This window comes from Capricornis sumatraensis, chromosome 3 (assembly GCF_032405125.1).
Source record: "Capricornis sumatraensis isolate serow.1 chromosome 3, serow.2, whole genome shotgun sequence".
NCBI classification, from domain to species: domain Eukaryota; kingdom Metazoa; phylum Chordata; class Mammalia; order Artiodactyla; family Bovidae; genus Capricornis; species Capricornis sumatraensis.
The window spans coordinates 75,768,384-75,790,076 of NC_091071.1; the positions used below are offsets into that span (position 1 = coordinate 75,768,384).

At 39.6% G+C, this 21,693-nt stretch overlaps 1 protein-coding gene across 2 annotated transcripts in view; it reads left to right on the top strand.

Annotated features, from left to right (window-relative positions):
• SLC38A11 (solute carrier family 38 member 11) overlaps window positions 1–8,892 on the top strand; it is a 65,142-nt gene extending 56,250 nt beyond the window's left edge. For both annotated transcript variants that reach the window (XM_068969208.1, XM_068969209.1), the window contains one exon: window positions 8,599–8,892. In XM_068969208.1, coding sequence (XP_068825309.1) covers window positions 8,599–8,892 — 294 coding nt within the window. The remainder of the gene's footprint in view (window positions 1–8,598) is intronic.
• Window positions 8,893–21,693: the final 12,801 nt, after the last annotated feature.

A 21,693-nucleotide genomic window follows, 5' to 3' on the forward strand; every position in this document is an offset into this window, starting at 1 on the left:
GTGTGGGTATTTGTTATGTTTTATAACATCAGATCAAGCAGCAGGTCACACAGCCCTTTAGAAGCAACTAAAGCATGTGATGTTTCCCCTCCAAACAACAGTGTGAGCTAACACGTAGGGAGCATTTACTCTGAGTCAAGTGTTTTGCATATATTATCATCATTAATCTATATAAATTTCACATATGAAGATATTGAGACACAGAGTGATTGGCACCATTAACAGGTCACACTGGGTTTTTTTAAATGAAGTATGATCTATATGGGCTTCTCAGGTGGTCCTAGGGGTAAAGAACCCACCTGCCAGTGCAGGAGACAGAAGAGACATGAGTCTGATTCCTGGGTCGGGAAGATCCCCTGGAGGAGGGCATAGCAACCCACTCCAGTATTCTTGTCTGGAGAATCCCATGGACAGAGGAGCCTGGCGGGTTACAGTCCATGGAGTCTCAGAGTTGCACATAACTAAAGCGACTTAGCACCCACTCATGCATAGTTGATTTATAACATTATATTACTTTCAGGTGTACAACTTAGTGACTCAATATTTGTATAGATTATACTCCATTTAAAGTTATTACTAATATGAAGCAATGGCTATATTTGCCTATGCCATACAATACATCCTTGTAGCCCATCTATCTTATACATAGTAGTTTGTATCTCTTAATCTCCTTCCCTTATCCTATCCCTCCTACCTTACTCCCTCTCCACTGTAGCCACTAGTTTGTTCTCTATATCTGTGAGTTTGTTTCTTTTTTGTTATATTCACTAGTTTGTTTTATTTTTTAGATTCTACTTATAAGTGATGACACAGTGTTTGTCTGACTTACTTCACTAATCATAATGTTCCCTTGGTCCATCCACATTGTTGGAGATGGCAGAATTTCATTCTTTTTTGCCTGAGTAGTATCTGAGTGTATATGTGTGTATGTGTACATATACTACATCTTTATTCATTCATCTGTCGATAGACACTTAAATAGCTCACACTAGTTTTAAGTGGTAGAAAGTGAACACAAGCTTTCAAACCCTGTTGCCCATGTTTTTAATCATTATGTTAGTCAGAGATTTCCTAAGTATAAGGCTTTAAATCATGCAAAATAAATGTATTCATGTCTCCTTCCATTTTTTAAGTTAAAAATCTATGCATTGAGTTTACCTGTAAGTGAGGTTAAGAGTAATTCAGAATACACATAGATAGACTTTATAAAAGGGTTAAATACAAAAAAATGAAATTAAAAGTTTTTCGTCTAAGCTGATAATGTTTAGCTAATAGCCTTTACCTTAGTTAATAAGGTAGTACCTTAGAAATTCTTTTCCTATTGTGGCTTCTGAATCATCATTAAGTAGAGTAAGGATCTTTACAGGTGATGATATAATGGAATCAGACCTTCAATTTGCAAAGTTAAGGAAATGATATTACTTAGTATAACTAAAATAATATAGAATAAAATTATTCAGACTTATATTAGTTATTTAATAAAAAGCAAAACCCCATTTAGAACTTAGCTTCCTTTTTATTTTATTGTTTTCATGGCAGTAGAACAAAATGACTTATTTTCCAAGGCAAATGCACCCTCAACTTTAAAGGATTCATTTTAGAAACAAAATAAGTTCCATTCTTGTTAATAACAATCCAACATCTCGGCACTAGTGTTGCTATTAGAGAAAGGAGGCATCTGCAGTAATTGGGTCCTTTGGGTTTCTACTTGCAGCGGAACAAAGAGAAAAGATGAAGCAGCTGGTGCCTGTGGCCAGGCTAACCAGCCCAAGAAGCACTGTGTGCAGCATACAGTGGAGGGAAGAGAGCAAACCTATTACCCAGCAAGAGCACACAGAGCGAGCGAGCCGTAGTCCAAGCCGCCGAAGACCTCTGAGCTAGAGTTTCTCTTTAAGGTATAGGAACACATTTCATGAGTCCAGGTTGATTACAAAATAGAAATTTTAAGGATGTTTAAGCATTCTTTTCTTTAGTTTTCAGTCTCCTTGCATCAGATGAGAGGTTTCTGTTCAGGTAGGAGAATTCAAATACTTTTCCTATCTGTACTGCCAGTAAAAATATTCAACACCTTCTGTTATTTCCCACCTGCAAACTGCAAAATGCCCTGGCATCAGTAGTGTTTTTTATCGAAGGATAGTGCTTTCCCCTTTTATAAATAAGCTATATATTTTCTTGTCTCTCGATAAACAGTTATGGCATTTATGTGCTGTCAGGAAATTTTGAAAATTATTACTAAGCCAGTGGTGTATCCTCTGACAAGGCTATATTAGATAGATGAAATTAGTTGGACTAATTTATAGGGAATGGGCTTTCCAGGTGGCTCAGTGGTAAAGAATCCTTCTGCCAATGCAGGAGACACCGAAGATGTAGGTTTGATCCCTGGGTTGGGAAGATCTCTCGGAGGAGGAAATGGCAACCCAGTCCAGTATTCTTGCCTGGAAAATCCCATGGACAGAGGAGCCTGGCGGTCTACAGTCCATGGGGTCACGAGGAGTCAGACACGACTGAACAACTGAGCACACACATACACACAATTTGTAGGGAATAGAGCAGATGTTTTTATCATTTTACTGATAATCTTGGGTCCTAGCAACAATCTCTACCAAGACGGAGCTTTCAAATATTAAGGAAGTAACTGCTATCTAGACAAGATACTCAACTGGACTTCTTCCAGTACAAACATAAGCTATAAAGTTTTCCCACTAATTGCTACTTTCCCAACCTTTAAGAATTATGACATAAACAGAACACCCATTGCTTTGCGCTGCCCAGCGAGTTAGGTTTGGAAGAGTCCCAAAATACTGACTGATGACAGCTTCTGAGCAGCAGCTGGTTGCAGTTTCCACCCGGATAGCACTTTCACACTCCACAATTCCTGAAGAAGTTGCTTCACATGTTCCTATGAACAGCCTTTTATCACTCTTTATCTCCACACACACAGACACGCACACGTACACATACTCACATATGCATGCACTCACAAACATATTGTTGTTTAGTCACTAAGTTGTGTCCAACTCTTTTGTGACTCCATGAACCATAGCCTGCCAGGCGCCTCTCTGTCCATGGGTGCCAGGGTCCAGCCCCGGTGGATCCAGGGAATTCGAAGGGTGGACGGCATTGGCGTGGAAAAACTCGTTTATTTATTAATATAAGATTAGATTAAGAAACTGTAGTGCAGTAGGAAGATTAAGTGGAGAAAGAGGGCTGAATAGCTTGGTTTACGCGGAAGACCAATAAAATTCCAGACAAGGAATTTGCACCATCTACGTTGGGCCACCGGTGCCCGCTTGAATATCTAAGGGTGCCTCGCCTTAAGCTCCCTTTCGTGCGGATCTTAATAACCAGGGCAAATAAGTAGACCTGGCGAGCCTCTGCGCCCCAGATGGAAATTCAGCCTGAAATTAAAGTAAAGAGCAGAGGAAGAAAAGGGAGAGAAAAAGAGAGAGAGAGACACGGGGGGAGCCAGATTTCCAAGAAACCAGGCCGAGACTAGTCCGAGAAACTGGTCCAAGAATCTGGTCCATCCTTTATTGTTCAGAAGGCCTTTTATACTTTTGATAAAACATGGAGATCAATGGGTAACACAAAGTTATGCAGCGTTAGCAGTCCAGACTCTTATCAAAACCAGGCTTTTCTCTCTGCATGCCTAATTGTATACACAAGTCTTAGGTAATTTACATCATCTTCCAGCCAAAAGGGCCAATTTAACATTTTACAGCCTTTTTTCTGATAAGGGTTTGTCAACCACAAGACTTATTTGTGTTGATCTTCCCAAGGTCTGGTGCCACTCTCAGAAAGCACTAAATAAAGTTACATTCTTACACAGCAAGGATACAGCAACTTATAACAAGTAGAGGGAGTACAGTGATTTACAGCAAAAGAGAAGCAATTAACTCAAAAGTCTAGTGTTGCTCACATCAAAACTACTATGTATCTTTTTCTACATCCTGCTTACATTAACATCTTTTCAGGTGCCTAAAAGATAAAGAATATGGAGGTCTGGCAGCAATCCTTGAGTCAACAGTGAAAACCCTCTACCAATATAATTTTTAACTCTTTAGAAAAGACTCTGTATCTTTAAGATGATTTTAAGCTTTGTGCCTCCCGCGGTTGGGGGGCTGTAAGCAATTCACAAGCTGCAAGAGGTCTGGGGAACCTGTTAGGCAGGCTAGAGAGCTATCAGAGGGGTTTAACTGAAACATCCCTTTCAAATGCAGAAGACTAAAACCCTGAATTGACTTTTTTCCAGAGAATATCAGAAAAGTGGAAAAGCAGAGCACAAAAGCCGGCAGATTTTTGCTGGGGTACATGCTTAGGAATATCCAGAGGGGTCCCTGAAGTCTGAGCACACCTTGCGTATGTCAGCTTCCTTCCTCATGACCTTGTCACGGGCGGGATTCCTCACACTGGCTTCCGGCACATGGGATTCTCCAGGCAAGAATACTGGAGTGGGTAGCCATTCCTTTCTTCAAGGGATCCATCCGAGCCAGGGATCGAACCCGGGTCTCCTGCCCTTGCAGGCGTACTTTCTACTACCGAGCCACTAGGGGACTCCTCCTGTGTTTGCATTTTTTATTTTTAAAAATTATTTCATAGAAATCAAAGGATAATTATTATAAGCATGGATTAAGTATTTTTTATAATTCAAGAAACTTCAGTTTCACATGTCATAATGGATCCTAAGAAATACATAATTCATTTAACTCGGCTGCTGTTGCTGCTGCTGCTAAGTCATTTCAGTCGTGTCTGACTCTGTAGCCATATGAAAATTAATCCTTTATATGCCGTGTACTTTTGTAGGTATTCATCTGTATTCAGGTACTATGAACAGCAAAATTATGTTGCTCATATATTTCAAATTAGAAGATGACACTTAGTATTTTCTCATTCTTATGTCTGTGACTATAGAAATATTTTCCATGAAGTGTGGTTCCTCCTATTCTTCCTCAAATTTTTAGCTGCTGCCTGGCTAGTCTGACTTCATGTGCTCCTCTTAATTGATATTTCTCCTGACTTGCTGTTTTTGTTAAAAACTTGTATTTTTGAAATCATATGATGTATATTTTTGGTATGAGAGTAGTACTTAGTATAAAGCAAAGTAAATTCAGTAAATGATGATACTGAAAAAAATCTTTCTTTTAAAAATATTTTTTTTAATTTTTATTTTTACTTTATTTTACTTTACAATGCAATCTCAAAAATGACAGAATGATATCTGTTCATCTCCAAGGCAAACCATTCAATATCACAGTTATCCAAGTCTATGCCCCAACCAGTAATGCTGAAGAAACTGAAGTTGAACGGTTTTATGAAGACCTACAAGACCTTTAAGAACTAACACCCAAAAAAGATGTTCCTTTCATTATAGGGGACTGGAATGCAAAAATAGGAAGTCAAGAATCACCTGGAGTAACAGGCAAATTTGGCCTTCGAATGCGGAATGAAGCAGGGAAAAGACTAATAGAGTTTTGCCAAGAAAATGCACTGGTCATAGCAAATACCCTCTTCCAACAACACAAGAGAAGACTCTACACATGGACATCACCAGATGGTCAACACCGAAATCAGATTGATTATATTCTATGCAGCCAAAGATGGAGAAGCTCTGTACAGTCAACAAAAACAAGACCAGGAGCTGACTGTGGCTCAGATCATGAATTCCTTATTGCCAAATTCAGACTTAAATTGAAGAAAGTAGGGAAAACCGCTAGACCATTCAGGTATGACCTAAATCAAATCCCTTACAATTATACAATGGAAGTGAGAAATAGATTTAAAGGCCTAGATCTCATAGATAGAGTGCCTGATGAACTATGGAATGAGGTTCGTGACATTGTACAGAAGACAGGGATCAAGACCATCCCCATGGAAAAGAAATGCAAAAAAGCAAAATGGCTGTCTGGGGAGGCCTTACAAATAGCTGTGAAAAGAAGAGAGGCAAAAAGCAAAGGAGAAAAGGAAAGATAAAAGCATCTGAATGCAGAGTTCCAAAGAATAGCAAGAAGAGATAAGAAAGCCTTCTTCAGCAATCAGTGCAAAGAAATAGAGGAAAACAACAGAATGGGAAAGACTAGAGATCTTTTCAAGAAAATTAGAGATACCAAGGGGATATTTCATGCAAAGATGGGCTCGATAAAGGACAGAAATGGTATGGACCTAACAGAAGCAGAAGATACTAAGAAGAGGTGGTAAGAATACACAGAAGAACTGTGCAAAAAAGATCTTCACGACCAAGATAATCATGATGATGTGATCACTAATCTAGAGCCAGACATCTTGGAATGTGAAGTCAAGTGGTCCTTAGAAAGCATCACTACGAACAAAGCTAGTGGAGGTGATGGAATTCCAGTTGAGCTATTTCAAATCCTGAAAGATGATGCTGTGAAAGTGCTGCACTCAATATGCCAGCAAATTTGGAAAATTCAGCAGTGGCCACAGGACTGGAAAAGGTCAGTTTTCATTCCAATTCCAAAGAAAGGAAATGCAAAAGAATGCTCAAACTACCGCGCAATTGCACTCATCTCACATGCTAGTAAATTAATGCTCAAAATTCTCCAAGCCAGGCTTCAGCAGTTCGTGAACCGTGAACTCCCTGATGTTCAAGCTGGTTTTAGAAAAGGCAGAGGAACCAGAGATCAAATTGCCAACATCCGCTGGATCATGGAAAAAGCAAGAGAGTTCCAGAAAAATATCTATTTCTGCTTTATTGACTATGCCAAAGCCTTTGACTGTGTGGATCACAATAAACTGTGGAAAATTCTGAAAGAGATGGGAATACCAGACCAGCTGACCTGCCTCTTGAGAAATCTGTATGCAGGTCAAGAAGCAACAGTTAGAACTGGACATGGAACAACAGACTGGTTCCAAATAGGAAAAGGAGTACTTCAAGACTGTATATTGTCACCCTGCTTATTTAACTTATATGCAGAGTACATCATGAGAAATGCTGGACTGGAAGAAACCCAAGCTGGAATCAAGATTGCCGGGAGAAATATCAATCACCTCAGAGAAGGGGACGACCGAGGATGAGATGGCTGGATGGCATCACGGACTCGATGGACGTGAGTCTGAGTGAACTCCAGGAGATGGTGATGAACAGGGAGGCCTGGCATGCTGCGATTCATGGGGTCGCAAAGAGTCGGACATGACTGAGAGACTGAACTGAACTGAACTTACTTTACAATACTGTATTGGTTTTGCCATACATCGACATGAATCCACCACGGGTGTACATGAGTTCCCAAACATGAACCCCCCCCCCCGCCACCTCCCACCCCACACCATCTCTCTGGATCGTCCCCGTGCACCAGCCCCAAGCATCCTGCATCCTGCATCAAACATAGACTGGCAATTCATTTCTTACATGATAGTATACATGTTTCAATGCCTCTTTTAAAAATATTTTAAGGTATAATCTGTTCTTTTACATCACCCAATTTCAAAATCAGTTTTCTATGATTTTCCCCTGGGGTTACTTTACCAAAATAATGTCAAAAAGTTTTCAAACTGTAGGTGATAGGTGTATAGGGTTTTGTTATATGATTCTTTCTTCTTTTCTGTATATTTACAAATTTCCATAATAACTTTTCAAGTTTGGAAAATATATATTTTGTGGAATGCTTCTTTTTCATTCTTAACCTTACCATATTTACTGAGTGCCTATTTAAAAAAAAATGCTTGTGTTTTATGACTTAAGAAAGTATCATTTATCATATGATTATATTTAATATATTTTAATCATATATTTCTTTTATTTAAAATATAAATAATGTTTAACATAATCAAAAAAATATATTATCTAAAATGCATTTAATTTTAACATTATTTCATTTGCAGAATTCCTTACAGATTTGGCCTCCTCAAATGGAAAGTCTCTTTCCTTTGAAGTCAGTAACTTGTGGTCTTTTTATAATAGATAGCAATACTCCCTGTAATTTTCAATCTGACATTCCCCCTCAGGTTGGACTTATCCATAAACTAATGTGGGGGAAGGAGGATGAGTCATAGCTATTTAGTTCTGCTGTCAATTTTCTAGGGTAATTAATGTGAGTAGTTTTACTTGAAAGAGGATTTAGAAATGCTATTTCATGCTAAGTACCCTGAGGGGTACAGTTTTCCTTTCTCATACAGACAGGCACCTACTTTCTTACAAGGTCAAGAAAAGAAGAGAGAAGACGCATGCCCTGTGTACACCTCCGAATATTCCCCTTCTGTACACAGTTGACAAATAGACCTCTCAGTTTTAAATGGCAGAGTAATTTGAGATGAAGAGTATAAGGAAATATGATGTGAACTTTTAAGAGTTTGCCAGGAATCAGCCATACCATCAGCTTTATTTTTTCTATTATTTTCTGATTATTATTTCTTAAGCCTGATACACTATTATGTTATTTTACTTTTCTGATCTGTAAATATACCGTTAGAAAAGGAAAGTCTTTCTTGGAATTATTTTTCTTTCCTTTGTTTGATCCAACTGAAGCTGTCATACTTGTCACATGCATGATGACAGACAGATTTTCTAGGTGTTTTTTTCTAAACTGCCCCAGAAAGGCTCCACTCAGTAACATTATCTTATTTCTTGTTTTCGATATGCAGGGCGTGCTCTGTGCAGCTCCCTTAATTTTTATCATTCCATCAGCATGTTATCTGAAACTGTCTGAAGAACCAAGGACACACTCAGATAAGATTATGTCCTGTGTCATGCTTCCCATCGGTGCTGTGGTGATGGCTGTTGGATTCGTCATGGCAGTCACCAGCCCTCAAGACTGCAGCCACGGGCAGGAAATGTTCTATTGCTCCCTGGACAATTTCTCCCTCACAAACATTTCAATTTCTCGTTTTCAACTGACAACACAACTTTCAATTTTAAACGTCAGTATCTTTCAGTGAGTTGCGTCCTTTAAAAAAAATATGCATTTTTATAGACTTCTAAATTGCATAATAACATTCACACATGTTTTAATCTCCATATTATAAAATTATTTCTTTGGCATTTATCGGGATTTGGTTTCTTTACTCTTTAGTCCAATGTAAAAGATAGAAAGGAAAAGAAAGTTGAGTGTATTTTATCTTAAACCCGGGAAAATATAAATGTTTTAATGACCGTACTGCATAAATTTTAAAGGCAGAAGGAAAAGTAAGGCCTTTGACATTTGCTGCCATCCTCTCAAAGAACTTTTCTCTTCTTAAACCAATATATTGTGCTCTAAAATGAGTAGATGATTGTGGGTTTAAATTTTCTGTGTGTCCTTTAAGAAAAACAGAGGGCTTTTTGTTTTTTAAAGTCTAAGGAAAACTCAAGACGATTAAAGAGGCTAGATATCCCAAGACTAAGTGAAGCTCTCCATTGTCATTTCAGTAGCATGCCTTGTTGAGAGGGAAGTGAGTCCCTGGAGTAATGAGTAAAGTCCTGTCCATGTTAGGAAGCATAACTCATAGACTGGGCATACAGAGCAAGGTCTGTGAGGAATCAAAATTACCTCAAAAGTTTTGATCCTGTGATAGTATAATGGTAGTGCCGTTAAATAAAGTATAAAATGGGGAGAAACCACAAGTTCTTCTAAGGCACAAGCTCAAGGGATCAGTTCTGCATCAGCTGTGGTGCTGTTGAATGTGAAGAGCAGGTGGGCAGCTGAATTTTCAGACTAGAACCTGAAGAGAAGAATCAGGGCTCCACAAGAGGTATTCTCATTACTCTGGGGGTCCTCAGAGAGACTCTTGGATGCTCTTGTTGACTAGATTCTCCAGAAGGAGAAAGAAAGATGGAGTGTGCCATGTGGGGTATTTATTTGGCTTCCCTGGTGGCTCAGACAGTGAAGAATTTGCCTGTGAAGCAGGAGACTCGAATTCTATCCCTGAGTCAGAAAGATTCCCTGGAGAAGGAAATGGCAACCCACTTCAGTATTCCTGCCTGGAGAATTCCATGGACAGAGGAGCCTGGTGGACTACAGTCCATAGGGGTCCCAAAGAGTCGGGCATGACTGAGTGACTAACACATGTAACTAATGGAAGAGAGGGGGAAAGCAAGATCAGGTGGGCTAAAAGGACCTGTAATGCAGGCTGACCGAACCTCAGCCAGGTCCGCAAGGAATCTGGAGAACATATGGCCCTTCAGAGTTGTCTCAGTTCAAATGAAATAGCCAAGTCTGAACACCCCTACCTCCAATAGTCCTTGCACGTGGGCAGCTCTTTGCAGCTGAGCAGACCCTGAAGGAACTGAGAGCTGGAGGTGGTTGGCTGATGGCTGGGTCACCAATGCTTCCTTGTGGGGGGGTGGGGGGGTGGAGATCTGTGTTCATCACAGCTGGCCTCAGTTTTTAATGAGAATTTTTTTATATATCAATGAATATTTCATGTTTTCATACCCATGACAGTCTTTAAAAAAAAACACAGGAAAATTTGGGCCCATTTGGATGGCTAGCTTAAGTCATGTATCACCCACGATTTCATTTCTCACCTTTTCATTTGTATTTCAATCAAGTTGACAGTCTATAGTATTATATTAATTGCTGTCGAATAGTGAGAAAATATGACAGTTAATACACACCTAATGTGTTTGTACAAATCACAGCCAAAAAAAAAAAAAACCACAAGAAGTATATAATGAATAGTTTTGCAGCAGTTTGAATACAAAAGTGGTGAAAGTTGAGTTGTCATGTGACTTATAATAAGAAAGGCCTGTTGAAAGCAAAAAAAACTGCCCTTAGCCAGCAGGGCCATGCTCAGGCTTTGAGTGGTAGTATTCACTTCAACAAAACATCATCCATGCCACTAAATTAATACAAATTCTTTTGGCTATATAGCTTTTCTGTATTTCATTTATACAGTTGGTTTTTGTAGTTGGTTAAGAATCATAAAGTTAGGTGATTTATATCCATTTTTATATTGATAACACGTTTTGGTGAAATACTAATAAAAATACTAATACTAAAAAATACTAATCAAAATGCTTTCATTCCTAACTGAGAGAATGTGAGAAAATTTTGCAGCAGTTCATCCCTACATTACTCAGGACTGAGAAACACTGACCTACATAGTTATTAGATAAAGTCATAGGAGATGAGATTTCCAAGGGTGTACAAAGAAAAGTTACGTCAGGGATAACGTAATTTAGTGCTTAACCTTCTATTATCTTGTACTTTTGCTGTTGCTTCAGATGCATTAGCCTTGGCTCAAGTTGGTGAAAAGTTCCAGATAGGAACTGAGTGCTGCATTAATGCCTAACAAATATTTGTTCTGGTTTTGTGTTTTCCAAATCAACTGTAGAAAAAGACTACCTTGGACCCAGTTATTAGCTGCAAAGTTTACCAACATCTTTCAAATTATGGTCGAGTAAGTGTTAGAAACACATCTATTTCACAAGAATACTAACTAATATTTTGCCAACATTCAGAACTTCGAGAACCACCCCTTCTATGTTCTGCCTTAAATTAATGAGGTTTCCACTGAAACTTATTCCGAGCGCCTGCTACCTCTTACCTCTAATAAAACAATTTGAATATTTAATCCAGTTTTGCACCATGGCTTATTTGACCTTATAAAGTTCTTAATTTAAAAAAGGGGGAGAGGGAATAGTACCATTACACACTAATACAAACATAGAGCACTACATTTCCTTTAAAGGATATAGATTGGATGGCATCTGTGAAACTTACTAATTGGATCCTTGTACCTGTCACTTACAATAGGATCTCTAATCTCAACCCTAACTTCCAGTGTCAAAACAGGGAGATTGCTTTTCCTCTGACCAGCTACAGTGGTATCAAGCAATAATTGTTGTCTCTTGTCTTTCCTAAAAGGACTCTGAAATCAGGGTTATCCAACCAGGAAAATCTCAACTAGTCCTCCTCTGGAGTCATACTGCGCAGCACACATCACCTTAATGAAAGATTAATGTATTGGAAAGGAGCAGGCCTGCTTCTGGTTTATCTGCTGTGATCTTCTCAGGGAAGCAGTGCTAGTCTGTTTTTCAGTAGAGCTGGCCACTGACAGGGCAGGTGTTGTCAGTTATTCTCAAGCATGGACCAGCAAGTGACCGTGAGATGAGGGACCCATCAATGCTTCAGTGACATTGATAGAGGTAATAGTTAGCTGCACCAATCAAATAAGCCTAAAGGAGATCAGTCCTGGGTGTTCATTGGAAGGACTGATGTTGAAGCTGAAACTCTAATACTTTGGCCACCTGATGTGAAGAGCTGACTCATTTGAAAAGACCCTGATGCTGGGAAAGATTGAGGGCAGGAGGAGAAGGGGACAACAGAGGATGAGATGGTTAGATGGCATCACCGACTCAATGGACATGGGTTTGGGTAGACTCCGGGAGCTGGTGATGGACAGAGAGGCCTGGTGTGCTGCAGTTCATAGGGTCACGACTGAGTGACTGAACTGAACTGAACTAAATCAAATAAGTTCCTTGAAGAATTTGTAATTATTCTAAAAAGTGTAGAAAGGATTTGCCCAGATAACAGAGTAGACATGCAGAGTGAATGAGAGGTACCATGAGCAGAAGAACATAAGACTGGGAGAGAAAGAAAACGGTACTGTCATCCTCTAGAGCCGTGGTTCACAAACGTCAACATGGGTCAGAATCATTGAAAAGAAAGTGAAAGTGTTAGTTGGTCAGTCATGTCTGATTCTTTGCAACCTTATGGACTGTAGTGCACCAGGCTCCTCTGTCCATGGAATTCTCTAGGCAGGAATACTGGAGTGGGTAGCCATTCCTTTCTCTAGGGCCTCTTCCCATTCCAGGGATGGAACCCAGGTCTCCTGCATTGCAGGCAGATTCTTTACCATCTGAGCCACTAGGGGAGGCTCAGAATCATGGGAGAGCTTGTTGAAATACAGGTTGCTGGGCCCCACCAACAGTTTCTGGTTCTGGGGTTAGGCCCGAGAATTTGCATTTGTTCAAAGTTCCCGGGTGATCTGACTGCTGTTGATTCAACAACCATATTTGAAAAAGGATGGAGGTTGGATGAAAGAGAGATGCCAGGTGGGACCATTGGTTCAGAGGCTGAGCAGAAGACAAGCAGCATGTAGAAATGCCAGGCTGGAGTTCAGAAGGGAATGGAGAGTGGACACAGGAGAGAGAGCTCTTGGCAAAGTAACTGTACTTTTCCTTTGTCTCTTTGAAAGCTCATTTGGAGAAACTCAAGGAGGGGAGAGGAGAAACCCAGACAGGAAGATTAGTGAAGAGTAATGACAAGGGAGGGGAGGACAGCGAACAAAGAAGGAAACAGATTATGGTCTAAAGACAACACAGCTGCTGTGTTAAGCAGAAAGCCTGGTTTGGAACCTACAGGCATTCAGGGAAGATTGTGTGAGCTCCATAGTTCTTATTATGAGAAGGAAGAAAATATACGGTTTCCTCAAAAATACACCAAATTTTCCTAGGACTAATCCAAATGTCTTACTTGGGAAAAAATTCTTATTTGGAACATGAGTAAGACTGGGTTGTACTCATAATAACATCATACAGATAAAGAATGCATGTAGCTATCTTTAAAGGATCATTCCACTAAAGTCTGCTCATTGAAAATGAAGATTATCAATAAATTTAATTTTGGAATTTTTTACTATATTGTTCCTTTATAGTGTTATGCTAAATGTTTCCTTTTTTAAAAAAGGCACATAGAGATTTAGCCTGTCCTTCATTCCTCACACCTACCTGATTCTGGTTCTTACCAACTCACACCCAGACTAATGCCACAGCCTCTTACCTGAGCATTCTGCTTCCAGGCTCCCCTCCCTTCAAGATTATTTGTGCATCACTCCAAATCATTTCACTAAATGAATGCTTTAATAACACCAAATGCCTGTTCAAAAGCTTTCCATGATAAACTCTTCTGCTTACAGGATAAGGTACAAACTCTGAAGCTTGTACAATATGGCCTCAACTTGTCGTTCTGGCCTCATCTTCCATGACAGCAGGAAGGAGCTCTTTTTTCTGGACAAACTAAAGCATTGCTTTATACCAAAATTGCTTTCTGCGGCTATTGCCGTTGCTCTTGAATTCTTGCCATTTCCTCATCTGAAATATCCAAGCCCTCCTTTCTCATCCTCATCACATTCTGTTAGTTCTTCAGTCTTCTCCCCATGCCATCCCGGACAACTCTGCTGCAAGGTAATTTCACCTCCTTTGGAATTCTTTGTCTTGCAGTTGTTATATGAAGAAACCATGTCCAGCCAACCAGACCAAAAGTTGAGGACAGTGTGTTTTAAAGTCTCTTTTTATTCTTCATAGTCCATAACATGGTGTCTTGAACGTAGTAAATACCTAAGTATTAGAAGTGAGATTGATAGTATAAAAAGGGAAAATGGTTGATTGTACTTATAGCCAAACCTGTTAGTTTAATTGCACTTTTCTAACTATAATGATTGTCATTCAGTGAAGTAGCAAGTTAATGTGATGCAGTCATTCATCTAACAAGTTGGTTTAGGTAATTAAATTGAGGTTCTTGTTTTGCTTCATTAAGCACAGAAGCTTCACAGAAATTGTTTAGAATATTCTTTAAAGAATTCTTCAAGTGCGTACCAATCAGCACATATCTTTTTGTTCATTTTGACTGCTAAATAAAAATTTTCTTGTCTCTTTCTTATTTGCAAGCCGCTCGGGCCTAAGACCATGTCATACTTAGTATTTTTTGCCAATATATACTCATATATCTTACTCATTCAAGATGCTTGGATAAACATTGAATAACTTGAATTTACCTAATTCAGAAGTATTTAAGTAAAATTTATAATTTTCAAGAAAAGCTTACTTTAATTCCTTCATTTATTATTGTTCCTAAAAAAACAAACAGTCAAAACTTTAAAGCATACAGTTACCACCTTGTTTAATCTCATCTGACAGTTTAGTAATTTGACAGAACGCTAAAAAGAAGAGGTGGTTTAGGAACATGCAGGCAACAATTTAAGGAAAACACCTGAGGCAACAAAAGATTTTGCAGTTTAAAATTTGAAAGGCTTTGAAAATTTTTATTTCCAAGGCATAGTGGCAGCTGTGTGTTTATTATCTTTTAATTTTATTTTGCCAGAGGACAACAGGGCTAGTTCCAGAAAAACAAATCCACTCCAGGCTTCTTACAGTCAGGTCCCTTTCATAACAGTAGTGTTCGTTAGCTCTTTAGGCTCTGGGAGAAAACATCTTCTAAGAAAAAAAGCAAAATTATTGTACCCCAGAATGACAGCCTTTGGGTGACTTCTGACATTTCTTACACAACTTTGCATTCTTGTAAAGTCTTAAAAAGAGTTTTCTAAGTTACCTTAACCCTTTTAACTGTTGTTTCTCTGTTTGCAAGACATAGACGAACTGGAAGTTGAGTGATATGACCTTGAGTTTTATGTGCTCTGTGTTGCGAAGCATTTCATAATAAATTTAAATTTGTTAAAAAAAAAAAAAAACTATAAGAAGAGAGAGGGAAGGAGTTAACAATAAAAATATTTTTAAAAAATAGGGCTTAGAAAACCCCTGGGTTTTGTAGAAGGGGGTAGTTGATTGCACAAACCTAGTGGGAGGTGCTAGAAGACACTCTGACCTTTCAAAGTAGATATTTTAAACAAGACTAAGAAATTTAAAATATTAGCTTCAGGTGGAAGTTTTTCTCAGAACAAATGATTTTAAATGTATAATCTAAATGCCAGCTGAGGACTCCTCACCTCCAAGTGAACTGGTTAAACCTGATCCTAAACCCCATCCCACACTCAGGAGCCTACTCCTTAATTTTGGTAAATTATCCTGGCTTACATTCTTACGCTTCTCTCTGACACCATAAACCAATGTTCTCTTGCTCTGTACCTGTAAAAGTCCATGACACTCCAGATACAAAACACAGTCCCTTCAACAATTTCCATAAAAACCTATTCACATCATTTGTTTTTGTTGTTCAATTGCTAAATCATGTCTGACTCTTTGCAACCTCTTGGGCTCCAGCTTGCCAGGCTTCCCTGTCCTATCTCCCGGAGCTGGCTCAAATTCATGCCCACTGAGTCGGTGATGCTGTCCAAACATCTCATTCTTTGACGCTCCCTTCTCCTTTTGCCTTCAGTCTTCCCCAGCACCAGGGTCTTTTCTAAAGAGTTGGCTTTGCATGCATTGTGTATATTCTGTGTTGTTGTTGCGCCTTTTGAAAATTTAGAGTGCTTAGGAGGAAGGGTCGCATAGGCTTTACCTCCTACGCTCCTCCTCTTCTCATTTTCCATCTCCTTCAGATTAACCAGCACCTATTTCACTGTGACTTCCTCAGTGAGGTCCCAGCACCTCCAAGCCTTTAGAAGACCCTGATTCCACTTCACTCCGTACCTTGTCATTGTATTTTGTCAATACAAATTCCATTCTCTTCCTAGGAAGAGTTCAGGTGGAAGCTGTGTCAACACCTTCATGTTTTTCCATTTCCTGACAAACATGTACACCATCATTTATATTCTGAATTGCACTTATGGTGGCTTCACTGTCCATAAAAAGAGAGGCCCAGAAGACTTTTGCTTGCAAAAAAAAATTAAAACTTGGAAAAAATAAAATTTGAGTTCATGGCATTAAACAGGAACTGTTCCATTTAAATGGGTGACAGAAGGTTGACCAACTCCCACTGTGGTTTCCCAACACAGCGAACCCGCATGGCTTAAAGCTGTGTTCCCACAAGCCCCTCCTGTGTGTCTCCAGCCAGTGTAGTTTCTCACCTCAACACCTGTACTATTCTCCAAACAACAGCTGTGTGTTTGCCTGCTTCCTCTGCACACCAGATAAAACTGGCCTTTCAGAATTAGATTAGAGCAAGCCCAGCTGTTTTGGAAATCCTTAATCACTTATTTTTGCATGCCTTTTTTTTCTAAATAAATATTAAACAGCTTAAAACCCATAGTCATTCATATTTTTTCAGTGTTTAGACTGCCTTGCATAGAGTAAGTGACCAAAAAAGGGAAGGATTGAGCCATGAAAGTTGATTTGGGAGAGAGATTAAGAAAGGGATGAATGAGCAACCTGGAGAAAATAAAGCAGCATCACCAAGTACCAAATGTCTAGGGATTAGGTCCCATAGAAGAATAAGAGCTCACATGGAGCTTGAGGAATCCTTCAGCAAGTTCATTTGTTCTACCGTTTCATCTGTGCAGGAGTTATTGCTGCCATTGCTGATCCACATGTGAGACCAGTGCTCATTCTCATCATATCTGATTTTCTATTTACTGGGAAGGTATTTGCAGGAAACACTAAGAGAATTTTTTAATAATTGTGTCAAATAGATCCATGAATTATTTAATTCCCCACTTTGACTGGAGGAAATCCTCTAAAAGCCAAACAGAACCCAATCGCAGATCAAATAAAGACAAATGCATCAAACCCATAACTGGGTTCACAAACGTGCAGCATCTATTGGTGATTAAGACCTGGGGGGTGGTTATACTGCCTGCCTGAAAAGTAGAGTCCATGGACCAATAGCACCGGCATCACCTCGGGAGCTCTTTGGAAATGCAGATTTCAAGGCCCCACTCCAAATCTAATGAGCCAGAATCTGCATAAAAACAAGAGCCCCAGCTTGTTCACCTTCAAATTTGAAAAACACCAGTGTGCAGGTGGCCCTGTTCTTTCTGAAGGGGCTTCCCAGAATCCGCTAGGAATCTTAGTTAAATAAGAAACCACCTCCTGGAGAGTCTATTACATCCACATAAAGGGCTTCTGTTACTGATGAGAATGTGTGATAACACATTCCTGGGAATTTAGGGACGAAAAACAAGTGTAAATCATTGATTTATGGCAATAACAACTAAGTCCATTTCTGTTTATTGTGTTTTTCTTTCTGGAACAATCATGCATTTAAAAAATGATTTTTTCCAACATGGTCTAAAATTGAAACACATTGACCATATATTTTCTTTGGATCATAATGGCAGGTGTTTTTTTTTTTTTTTTTTGTAACTGTGGTAGAAGCAATGCTACAAATGAGGAAAACAAGATTTCCTGTTGATTTCTAGTTTGTATGTAAAGAGCTCAAATGAATAAACCAGAAAGTTTTTAGCATGGAAACATGCCTTGAGTTTATGATTTTATCTGTCATAGACAAACAGCAGGGGTGGGTATGGAGTCAGGATTATCTTGGCAATACATATTTAAACTCTGAGCATAGTGTTTATATTTAAATGTATAAAGAGGATATCTTAATAGATTAATGTATGAAAGTGACTAAAATTCTCTTTACTTATAGATTAAGTAAGTAGGTGATTAAGCAAAATATTCACTGTTATAAGATATGCTTTTTAGACTGAAGAGCAGGTTAAAATACACTTTGCTTTAATGAAGATTAACACGTAACTACTTTGTTAACATTAAAAACTTAATGAAAGGTATATGCTTTATTTGGGTATCCCACGTGGCTCAATTGTAAAGAATCTGCCTGCCAGTGCAGGAAACACAGGTTTGACCCCTGGGCCGTGTCATCCTTGCAAGGGTTGGAAAAGAATTTCCACACATGAGACAGAATGGGAGGGAAATAAAGTTTATTAGAGTGGGAGACTCTGTTAGAAAATCGGGATAGCTCAAGGAAGAACCAACGTTGAACAGGGGTCCTTGGTCCACTTTTTTTTTTTTTTCCTTGGTCCACTTTTATACGCAGGGTACAAATAATGGGATAGGGGTCTTGCAAATCATTTGTTGATTGGATGAGGCAGGTATCCTGGGTGGAAGGAAGAGTAAGGCAAATACCTTCTCCCTATAGGGTAGGAGGGGAGACAGGTTATACTGCTCAAAAGGACTGAAAATCCATTAATAGTTACAACATAGGGGAGGGAAGGATGATAAGGGTCTCGTTTTCCTGTTCCTGCATTCCAAGACCCTCCTTGGTTTTATCTGCTCTTTCATCCTTGGGTCACTACTGGCCAAGAAGATCCCCTAGAGTAGGAAATGGCAACCCACTCCAATATGCTTGACTGGAAAATCCCATGGAAAGGAGAGCCTGGTGGGTTACAGTTTATGGGGTGGCAAAGAGTCGAACGCAGCTGAGTGAGTGAGCACACAGGCATGCTCTATTTACAACTCAGCAGGGACTTCCCTGGTGGCACCATGGATAGTAGACCTGCCAATGCAGGGGACACAGGTGCAGTCCCTGGTCTGAGAAGATTCCACATGCCGAGGGGCAACTAAGCCCATGTGCCACAACTCCTGGGCCTGAGTGCTGCAGCTCTGGAGCCCGTGTACCTCGATCCTGTGCTCAGCAACAAGACACACCACTGCAGTGAGAAACCCACACACTGCAAGTGTTGTAGCCATGCGTTCCGGGAAACAAACTCAGTCAGAAGGACAATGCAGAGAGTGGAGTGCAGTTTATTACACCGGCAGGCCCAAGGCAGAGTCTCCTCTTAGCCAAGGACCCTGACCAGTTTTTGTGAAAACCTTTTATACCCTAAGTGTACTTGCTCAACACACCTCCCAAAATTCCTTGAAACTAGTCTGGACAAGGTAAAAGAGAGATATGATCAAAGTTAACCCATGATTCATGCGTCACAAGACTAGATAAACAGTGGACATTTATCAATAGGACTGTGGTCATAATGCAGTTTACGACTTTGTTCTGTTACAGAGATAATTAGCATATTCTTGTAGGCAACGGAGAGTCCAAGTACAAAGTCCTGAGGCTCTTTTGTCTGGGGGGGTCTGGTTTTCCATTGGTATGCCACTTCTACAGACACCGGGCGCAAAGTTCAGTGTCTTTTGGGAGGGTGAGCATGCATGTAGCCTAATGTTCGCAGCCTGGCCTAAGATGGAGTCCAGCTCTGTTTCCTCCTTCACAATGAAGAATAGTCCCTGCTTGCCACAACTAGAGAAAACCTGAGCACAGCAATGAAGACTCAGTGCAACCAAAAATTAATAAATAAATAAATTTTGGGGGGGTAAGAAGAACTAAGCAAAAGCTAAGTCATACAACTTAAATTTTGTGAGGGTTTGGTATCCAGAGAAGGGAGAGTATTCCTCATTCTAATGTCAAGAACGCTTAACTATGAGGGTGAGCCACAGAAAGTCCTATCTAGGTGAGGAAAACTGGTTTCCTCAGCCACCATGTGACAGGGCTTGAGATCTGAGTCCAAAACCAGAAGAATGAGTCTCAACCTTGTCCTTATTCTCACAAGCAAGGGATCTAATCTTTTAAACCATTTCCCTCACCTGTAACATGAAGAAATCATAATATCCTAGGTTTCTGGGAGAGTTTTCTGTTAATTTATTGATAATTTGAGTTACTATCTACTATATTGCTAGTGCTCGGTCACTCAGTCATATCTGACTCTTGCAACCCCATGGACTGTAGCCTGGCAGGCTCCTCTGTCCATGGGATTTTTCTAGCAAGAGTACTAGAGTGGGTTGCCATTTCCTTCTCCAGGGCATCTTCCCAACCCAGGGATCAAACTCATATCTTCTGCATTGCGGGCAGATTCTTTACCACTGAGCCGCTTGGGAAACCCATGGACTGTATTGCATGTACTTATTTTCTCCCATTTGCTTTTTTCTTGATGAATTAATGATATCATGCCTTTATGAATAATGTATTAACTTTAAAATATTTGTTATTTATCTTTTAATTGTGTTATTGATTATTTTATCTGATGAAGTTTTTATTTTACATAGCCAAGTATTTTTTTAAGATTTTTTTTAATAGTATTTGCTCTTGCATGTAAGAGTACAGACGGACTGTTTCTGATTTACAATTTCTTGCCTTTATGATTAGGCAAAAGCGATATGGATTCAGTAGAAACTGTAAATTTGAGTTGTGAATTGTGATCTTTTCTCAAGCTAGCCATATATGTTGCTTTTCTCTCTGGTGATGCTGGGCGTGGCAGCAGCTCCAAGTCAGCCACACGACCAGGAGGGTAAATACAGGCACATTTGCAAGTTTTCTATAGCCATATGAGCATGCTGTTATTCACCTTCAGTGCAGTATTCAATAAATTACATGACATATTCAACTCTTTATTATAAAATAGGCTTTGTGTTAGATGATTTTGCCCAACCGTAGGCTAATGTAAGTGTTCTGAGTACATTGAATGTAGGCTAGGCTCAGCTATGATGTTCAGTGGTGTATTGAATGCATTTCGACATATACCATTTTCAACTTATGATGGATTTATTAGGACTCAAGCCCAGGCACATAGTAGAGGAAGATCTGTAGATAATTCTTCACATCAATCTTCTAGCTTTGAATTAGCTACAATTCACTCATGTCCTTTATTTTTATCATAAAATTATAAAGTACAAATTGTAAGTTAAAATGAAACATGTATGAGTGTATGTGTGTGCACTCAGTCAGTTCAGTTCAGTCGCTCAGTTGTGTCCGACTCTTTGCGACCCCATGAATCGCAGCACGCCAGGCCTTGCTGTCCATCACCATCTTCCGGAGTTCACTCAAATTCACGTCCATTGAGTCAGTGATGCCATCCAGCTATTTCATCCTGTTTTCCCCTTCTTCTCCTGCCCCCAATCCCTCCCAGCATCACAGTCTTTTCCAATGACTAAACTCTTCACATGAGGTGGCCAAAGTACTGGAGTTTCAGCTTTAGCATCATTACTTCCAAAGAACACCCAGGGCTGATCTCCTTCAGAATGGACTGGTTGGATCTCCTTGCAGTCCAAGGGACTCTCAAGAGTCTTCTTCAATATCACAGTTCAAAAGCATCAATTCTTTGGTGCTCAGCTTTCTTTACAGTCCAACT